General features: G+C 36.2%; 1 protein-coding gene across 1 annotated transcript in view; it reads right to left on the reverse strand.

Annotated features, from left to right (window-relative positions):
- NCKAP1 (NCK associated protein 1) overlaps positions 1 to 5,833 on the reverse strand; it is a gene marked incomplete at its 5' end in the record, with an annotated part of 112,364 nt that extends 106,531 nt beyond the window's left edge. Inside the window, 1 exon segment of the mRNA XM_014586051.1 lies at positions 5,723 to 5,833. Coding sequence (XP_014441537.1) covers positions 5,723 to 5,833 — 111 coding nt within the window.
- Between the last annotated feature and the right edge of the window lie 3,988 nt (positions 5,834 to 9,821).

Genomic DNA, 9,821 nt, shown 5'->3' on the forward strand with positions numbered 1-9,821 from the left:
TCTGTCAGCAGTGTCTTCTGTTATACACTGGATAGCTATGCTCACAGCTTCTAATGGGATCACTAAGTATAAGAATGAAGAAAGTTACTAAAGAAACAAAAATCAACAAATTTTTGGCTGCAAAATAAAACTAGCCTTTATATAAGAACTTATTTTAGAATCATGAAAAAAAGTTTCTGGAATTTTTACCAGAAATAATCTCTGAGTTCCTTTTCTGAAAATGGTGACAAGTACTACTTGTACAACATGAATCCAAATAGAAATACTGCCAAGTTGGTCCCATAGCTTAATGGTTAAGGAAGCTAGGTTCCATATGGCCGACTATGGTTCAAATCCTGGCCCTGGCAACTTGAAAAACACACCAGGCACTTATGTTTATATGCCCAAAATCTCAACAGGATGGAGAAACGGGGAGGAACTGCAGCATGATCATGCTCTGTAAGGAGGGTGCTTACTCCTGCTCTTGCTCTCTCTCTCACTCCTTCTGTCTCCTTTCTCTCTCTCTGGAGAGCACATGCATCTTCTGACAATTAAAAAAGGCAAAGTAGAAGTAGTGCTAACCTTGATCCCTGAGCAAAGAGAAGCATGTTCTGTGGTATCTTTTAATGACTTAAAAACCAGGAATAAGGTGAAGAAAAAGGGGGAGGTGAGGGTGCCTCCATGGTATGTCCTAATGCACTGCTCAGGAGAAAACGAACTCCATATGGCAAATGCGGTTTGAATCCCTGGCCCAGCCAATCAAATATATTCTAGGCACACCCACGAGTGCCAAGATCCAATGAGCTAGAGGACTGGAAGAGCAGATCCTGTGGAGCATGCTCATCCCTCTTTCTTTCTCATGCACATGCAAGTGCTCCATAAGGAAGAAAAATGCTCTGTCAGGAATCAAAGTGCTCCATCAGGACTATCATTTCACAGTCAGCCATGTGGATGATCCAGATGCCTTCACCACCACCACACTACTAACTGGCCCAGATCTTGCTAATTTTCTACAAAAGGTCTAATATGCATGAACTACGCTTATCTCACATATAAATTTAGGCACAAACACAACATTTAGGGTACTTAGTAGCCAGAAATGTGCACCCCCTATTGATCCCAGAAGCTACTGTCATTACTAGACTTTAAACTTTCATTAATTGGGCTAGCAGGTAACACTGTAGTTAAAGTATTGGATCCCACAGAACTGACTCAGTGGAGTCTCTGCCTCTGCTGTTTGAAAAACACACCAGATGTGTGCACGTGTGTACTCAAAATCCCAAGAGGAGAATAGAAGAGAAGGGAGTGGGGCATGGTCATCTACTCCCCCTTCGGGGGAATGATTTCTCACTTTCTCTCCCTTCCTCCCTCTCTCTCTCAAGCTCACAAGTCCTCTGGCAAAATTTAAAAAGAAAAAGAAAATAAAGACCTTGTTCAAAAAAACAAATAAAAAAAATACCTTCCCTTAACTAATCCTTTGGAGTTAAACATTTAAAAATAAAATCTGATTAAAACTAATATAACAAAATTTTACAAATACCCAGTGCATAGTTCTTCAGCCGATAGAAAAACAACAGAATGGCATCACACAGAATAGTTGTACAGGCCATGACAAAAGTAAAGTTTTGCAGACAAAACAGTAAGAATAAATTCTGAGAGTAATCATAAAAATTCAACAACACTATATAATTTTATAAAGGTTAAACACAAAATTACATAATCTAGCAATTCTACTAAGTAAGAAAAATAAAAAAGTATATACACACAGAAACTTTTACACAAATATTCATAACACTGTTATTCATAATAACCAAAAAAGGCAGAAACAATTCAAAGACCTACCAATTCATCAGTGGATAAATAAAATGTGGTATGTCCACACAATGAAATACTATTTGACAATGAAAAGACATGAAGTATTACTACATGCCACAACTTGGATAAACCTTGAAAACATTATGGTAAATGGCAGAAGCCAGTCACTGAAGACACATGTAACATAACTCCATTGACATGAAACTCCAGAATAGGCTTAGAGATGAAGAGAAAGTAAATGTTTGCCTAGAGCTGGGATGTTGGTGTGAAATTATCCAGAGTCACTGCTAATGGGAGTGGAATTTCTTTCTGGTATGATTTAAAAAAAAGAGAGATTAAAGATGACTAAAATGTTTCAAAACAATAAAACTGGTACTGGGTGCATAAACTCTGAACATATTTTTTAAAAAGTTGTACATATTAATGGGTAACTGGTATAATACATGAGTTATCTCTCTATAAAGTTGTTACTAAAAATATCAATTATGGGGGCCAGCAGATGGTGATGATTAAGGGTGCTGGACTGCCACATGGCCGACCTCAGTTCGAGTTCTGGACCTGGCAGCTTGCTTTCTCATTCTCTCTCTCGCTCTGTCCCTCTCTGGTTAAATTAAAATAAAGAAAATAAAAGTTAAATAAAATAATTCTCTTTAAAAAAATATCAACTATTGGGGACCAGCAGGTGGCATGGTGGTTAAGGCACTGGCACTCCCACATGGCTGACCACGGTTCAAGTCCCGGACCTGGTGGCTTGCTTTCTCACTTTCTCTCTCTCTCTGTTTCTCTGTGTCTCTCTGGTCAAATTAAAATAAATGAACGAATACAATTAAAAAATAAATCAGTAATGTTTAAAAAAATATATCAACTATGTGCTTCAAAAGTTGAGAAGAAAAGTAAAACTATTAAAAACATAAAACAAGGGAACCAGCAGTTAGCGTAATGGCTATGTCGCTGGACTCCCACGTAGTCGACCGCGGTTCGCGTCCCGGACCCGGTGGCTTAAAACTCACGCCAGGCGCGTGTGCGTGCGTGCCCAGGATCCCGGGAGGAGAATGGAGGAGAAGGGATTGCGGCGTGGCCATCCCCCCTGGGGGGTGATTTCTAGCTTTCTGTCTCTATGTCTCTCTCTGTCTGGCGAGCGCACGTGCCCTATAGTTAAAAAAAAAAAAAAAAAAAACTCTCAAAAAAACCATAAAACAACAGCATTGTTATAGGCAGTCTGCCCAATATATGAAGAACAACAACAAAGATTCTTTTTGTTTTTTAGAAATTTTTTGCTATGGGGTGCGTGAGCTTGCCAGAGAGATAGAAAGCAAGAAATCACTTCCTGGGGGATGGCCTTCTTTTCCATTCTCCTCTTGGGATTTTGGGCATGCATGCATATGTGCTTGGCATGAGTTTTAAGCAGCCGTGTCCGCACTCGAACCACAGTAGACTATGTGGGAGTCCAGCAACATAACCGTTATGGCATCTGCTGGTCCCAGAACAGCAAAGAATCTTAACTGCCCCTCAAACAAAGAAACAAACCTCACTGCTATAAAACAGTGAATATATGTTTAATCACATCTTGCTAATTTCCTTTTATTTTCCTTTATTAATTTGTTACAGAGTGTATGCACTCACCACAAAAGCAGAGAAAGTGAGAAAGGGAGAAAGCATGCCCAATCCGTTTTCCTCCATTCTCCTCTTGAGACTTTGGGCACACATGCACACACACCTGACATGTTTCTCAAGTCACAAGGTCTAATACTCTAACCATGGAATCGGCCATAAGGGATCCAACCACTTTAGCCACTATGCCACCGACTGACCCAGATCTTGCTAACTTTCTAAGAAAAGATCTAATATCGAGGTACTATGCTTATGTCACATGTAAACTTAGACACAAACATACATATATAAATTTAAAATTTCTCTGAAGAGCTCATGTCATAGGGCTTTTATGAGCTATGAGAAAGTATAAACAAAATTAAATATAAGATCAATTTTCATAATAAAACCTCATTTAGAGTGAGTGTATAAACTCTCAGTAAGTTAACATCAATACTAAATAAAGTTCTTTATACAAACAATAATGTTCTTTTTTAAAAAAAGAATTATTTAACTTTATTTATGTATTTTAATTTGACCAGAGAGAGACAAAGTAAGAGAGAAAGAGAAAATGAGAAAGCAAGCCACCAGGGTCCAGGACGCAAACCACTGTTGGCCACATGGGAATCCAGCACTCTTAACCACCACGCCACCTGCCAACACTCTAATAATAATGTTCTTAAGAAGTGCATAATTTTAGTCACCCATTTTGTAAGCAGAAACTAATTATGATGCTTTAACATAACAATTATGAAATACAATATTCTAGGAAACCAAATACTAACCTGTACTTCTAAAGCACAAACTTTAAAAAAAAAATGCTTTAAAAGGTGCTTTACCTGACTTATTGTTATCAATTCTAATTAGTATTTTCCTTCTACATTAAAATGTTTTTAAGTGGTACCAAAAAGCTATATATGAACTTTAATGAATAAGTGTGATCTGAGAAAAACAAAAAGATGACAATATATCTTTTAAAGAGCTTCTCAGAAGAAGGAACTGCAAATGTGAGAGGAAATTTCTAGACTAAATATGCAAATAAAGCAAAAGAAATAGCATGGACTATAACATGAGAATATCAAAGAAAAAACTAAAAGTAAAAACAGAAGACAAGAAGATTCTAAGTCAACAAAATTTATATGGTAAGGCCAGAAAGGCAAAAAATTACTCTAATTTTCTAAAAATTAGTTATTTATGTTATTAGAAAAACCACCACAAGATATTTAAATATATCAGAAAGCCTCTGAGTAGGACTATATTCTACTGTACTAAGAAAAAATCTGCCCACAAGTAAAAACGGGGATCAAAAAGATCCTAACACCATCACCTTGTTAAGATTATTAATTGGGAACCAGCAGTTAGCGTAATGGCTATGTCGCTGGATTCCCACATAGTCGACCGTGGTTCGCATCCCGGACCCGGTGACTTAGAATTCACGCCAGGCGCATGTGTGTGCGTGCCCAAGATCCCAAGAGGAGAATGGAGGAGAAGGGATTGCGGTGTGACCATCCCCCCTGGGGGGTGATTTCTCACTTTCTGTCTCTCTCTCTCTCTCTCTCTGTCTGTCTGGCGAGCGCACGCGCCCTATAGCAAAAACCTCTCAAAAAAAAAATTATTAATTTTCCAAAATGCTTTTGTTATGAAAATTCTAAAGAAATAAATACATTTTAAAACTAAGTTCAGCTCATTACTAAAAATAAAGCTCTGTGAAGACACTTACTAACTTCTAAAGGAACTGGGTTTATGACACCTTGAGTATTCACACAAATATTTGGAATATATACATATCTATTAGCTTACTCCTCCTTTAACTTCAAAGACTAGAGGTATATAGGAAATTAATTTCCTCCAGGGACCAGCAGTTGGAGTAATGGCTATGTTGCTGGACTCCCATGTAGTTGACCACGGTTCAAGTCCCGGACCTGGCAGCTTAAACTCACGCCGGGCGCGTGTGCATGCATGCCCAAGATCCCGAGAGGAGAATGTAGGAGAAGGGATTGTGGTGTGGCCATCCCCCTGGGGGGGGGGGGGCGTGATTTTTCGCTTTCTGTCTCGCTCTGTCTCTCTGGAGAGCGCATGTGCCCTATAACAAAAACCTCTCCAAAAAAAGAAAAAAGAAAATTAATTTCCTCCAATAAAATAACAATTTAGCTAAGAGCTATTTTCCCCCAAAGATTACTGTCTCTAACAGCCCTTAACCAATGTGTATTGTACACAAATAAACACATTTAAAAATATAAAGAATTACATATATAAGAGGTACTGCCAAGTACTATACTGACAGTACGTCCCTAAAAGATGGCTGAAATAAAGTCGTAGAAAAATGTAGATGACTTACATTGTTGTTGCGGGTTTCTACAGCAGGAAACTTTCGGACTATGAACTTCACAGCAGATTCCAGGTTTTTGTCAATAAGGTAGGATGGTTTTGCCTTTGGGTCTCCACATGCCTATAAAAACAACAGTAATAAAAAAAGTGAAATGCATCCTTCCAAAATCGAGAATAACAATCTGCAATCAGAAATTAGAGAGGTATTTATTGTTTTTGGTGAGCAGGTGATAAAATGAATAGGCAAAGTGCAGGGATTGTCACAGCTGAAATATGCAATGGGAGACAGTACAGAGATGTTCCTCTACTGAAAAAAATGCATGGAAAAGTTTAAAAGCAGTTAGCGCAGAACAGCAGTGAAGGAAAAAGCTCAAACCTAAAAAAAAAAAAAGAAAAAGAAAAAAAAATTCTTGGTTTGAGGTAGGATTGTATTCATCTGAAGCTAGCAAAATATTACAAAATTAAATATTCAGTAGGGTATTGGACATGTTTCTTTCTATGTGTTATAATAAAAGCTTATGTTCAAATGTCTTTTCCAAAATGTTTTCCTCATTCACTTTAAACATTTTAACACAAGAGCCCTACTTCAAAAGAACTGGAAGCTACTAAAACTGTCTTTATAGTGCTAAGGTGTGTTGCCTGTTCCTCTGAAGATCTGAGTTACAACACCTTTCCATCATACAAGTAGCACTTCAAACAATGAAACCTATATCTGTTCCACATCTCATAAGCAGAGAACAAATGGAAATGTTTACATTTTGACCACAACAGCAGTATAACATCCTCTACAGTAAATTGTAAAGCACTATACAAATGTAAGGCATTACTGTTAGAAAGTACTTTTTAACTGAACGATTAGCAATACAAAGTATCTTGAATACTGCTCATTATTTCATTATGTGACATTTAATTAATTGCTTGCACTGGAGTGATTTTTTGGGGGGGGAATTACTAAAATTGTAACACTCCTAAAACTTTTTTATTGTATTTTTTAAAGGATGTGTCCTTTGAAAAGTTTTATCTGTCATGTGTGAAGAAATATAGTATTGCAATTTAATGTTTTCCCATTGTTTACTATGGCTATGTTGTGGATTGCAGAAAGAGAAGTTATGAAACATGAAACTGATCTGAAAGCGGGCAAGCGGGCAGAGGGAAGGTGAAAAGCTTTTTGCAAACCTTCCAAACTTGTCCTTGCTGGGGAAGCATTGTAATAAAAAGAGAGAAAATTACGTGTAAACAATGATTGTCAAACTATGATATACGTTTCAGTAGAAAGATTATGCACTGCAGACTAAGAATAACAAAACAAGATTAGAACTATATGGAGCTACAATTTAAAAGGTATTTTAAGTAGCGAGTTTTAGAATACAATAGATTTACTGAGTTTATACTATTCATATATATTTAAATACTACTGTGTAAGTGTACAACCATGTTGGTTTTTTGGTGCTCTTTTTAAACCAACTTAAAATACTAGAAAGAAGAAAAAATAAAGACTACATGCAGCTATAAAAACAGGAGCAAAACTATCAGTGAAATTTTACATACCTTAAAAAGAAACGGTAGCCAAGAATAAGAAAAATCGTTTTTGGATAACTTTTGCACTTCAGCTCAAATTGAAACCATTAACATTTTTCAAATATCACTTAACTTCCTTCCAATCCAATGTATATAAATCAATTCAAACATTCCTATATTTTCCAAATGGAAATAGGAATGCAATAAGAAATCTCTTAACTCTCAAATATAATTAAACAAATTTAAAGAAATTTGGAACTTCACAATCTTTAAGTGGACTGACAGAAGACTACTATGTAAATTCTATTTCGGTATCATAAATATTAAAATAATCTGATTTTTCTAAGAGTAGACTATCGTTTCTTTGCAATATTTTTCCTATAAATTAATCTCCAAAATTATCTTCTCAACCTCCCAAAATATTATACAATAAAATAACTAAGAATATCTACCAACTTCATAACTAAGAATTTGCCCAAACAGAAATAATTACAGATGAGCATTTCCTTACATGACTGGCATAATGAAAATCAAGTTTCATAAGCATGCATGAGGTAGTGCAGAATCCTAAAGTGAATCTAAATTATATTCACTTATTTTCATGATATTTATTATTTTTCATATTCTAATTATTTTAAAAAACTGGTTATTCAATCTAACGGTATTAGTGACTATTAAGGAAAGAAAATAAAATAAATTACCATATCCATTTTCCATGATCACATATTTTATTATGTATGAGTTTAACCAACTAAAAGAACATACATACATATTATATACACATGTGTGTATATATAAATATACATATACATGTATATGTACATTAAGCAACTTTCTTTTCTCACTGAAAACAAAAAGAATGGAATTTCACTTCAGTGGAAAAATAAATGGTTATGTAATCATCTTCCCTCAGACCTGATTTGTCTTTTTCCACACTGCTCAGTGGATTTCATCTAAATATGTTATATTCAGAGGCAATATGCCATAAATGTTAAAAACACAGACGCTGGAATAAAACTGGCTGAATTTCAATCTTTACCACTTACTACTCTAATTTCTTCATCTGTAAAATGGGGAAATTAGTACTTACCTCATAGGGTCATTAGGGGATTAGAAGAGAGATAGATAATCCATGTAAAGCATTTAGCAAAATGACTGGCACATAATTGCTCTAAAAATTTTAGCTGTTGTTAATAATAACTATAATAATAGCTACAGTAATAATTACCCAAGTAAAAGTCCAGTATGAATAGTCACCAGAGTAGTAACAATCTTTATTATAGTATACAGAACCTAATATTTAATATTGGCTTCCTTAGGTAACTGCAATACCATCTCTCAATCTTGTATTTCCTTTATTCATCCCAAATCTAAACATACTGTATCTGTTGTACTTATAGAAAGAGCTTAACCCAATAATCAAGAACATGAGTTTTGGGCCAGCAGGTGGTGTGGTGGTAAAGGATGCTGGACTCCCAATCCTGCAGTTCAAGTCCCACACCTGATGGCTTGCTCTCTCACTTTCTCTCTCCCTCTCTCTCAGTCTATCCCTCTCTGGTCAAATTAAATAAATACATGGATAAAGTTAAATAAAATAATTCTTAAGAAAATGAATTCCAAAATAGGCTGACCATGTTCAAATCCTGGCTCCATAATGCTACTAAATGTGACTTTTCTCTTCATCTGTTAAACAAGAGATATTATAACCTATGCTAAAAAGTGTGTTCCCAACATGAAAATGTAAGAGTGTGTGTGTATATGTATATAGAATTTGGCATACCATGAGTGCTTAAAAAGTGCTAATTTTAAAAAATAGAGTTTAGGGACCAGCAGTTGGCATAATGGCTATGTCACTGGACTCCCATGTAGTTGACTGCGGTTCAAGTCCCGGACCCAGTGGCTTAAAATCATGCTGGGCACGTTTGCATGCGTGCCCAAGATCCCAGGAGAAGAATGGAGGCGAAGGGATTGCTGCGTGGCCATCCTCCGGGGGTAGGGGGTGATTTCTTGCTTTCTGTCTCTCTTTCTAGTGAGCGCATGTATTCTAAAGCAAACTCCCTCCCCCACCCCTAAAAATAATAAACTTTATCAATTTTTAAAATTTTATTTTAATTTAGTCATTGTCATTATTTCATTTATTTATTTATTTGAAGTTGACCAGAAAGAGACAATAAGAGAGAAGGAAAGTGAGAAAGCAAGCCCTAGGTCCAGGACTCAAACAGTGGTCAGTCATGTGGGAGTCCAGTTGCCTTAACCACCACACATGCCTGCCAGCCCCTCGATTTTAAATAGAAGCACTGGACCCTGTTTAATTTTTTTTGAAATCAACTTTTTTACTTAATCATAATAGAGAAAGTTGTATGGAATATTAAAAAAAAAAAAAGAAAGAAAAAGTACAAGAAATAAATAAGCTATAACATCACTGAAAGTTATCTATGGAAAGTATATCTTGGCAAAGAGCCATACTTAGTAATTTAGTTAAGATTTTTCTTCTGGGACCAGCAGTTAGCATAATGGCTATGTCGCTGGACTCCCACATAGTCGACCACGGTTGGAGTCCCCGGTCCCGGGGCGTGTAATCATACCGGTCG

This window comes from Tupaia chinensis, unplaced genomic scaffold (assembly GCF_000334495.1).
Source record: "Tupaia chinensis unplaced genomic scaffold, TupChi_1.0 Scaffold000111_1, whole genome shotgun sequence".
NCBI lineage: Eukaryota > Metazoa > Chordata > Mammalia > Scandentia > Tupaiidae > Tupaia > Tupaia belangeri.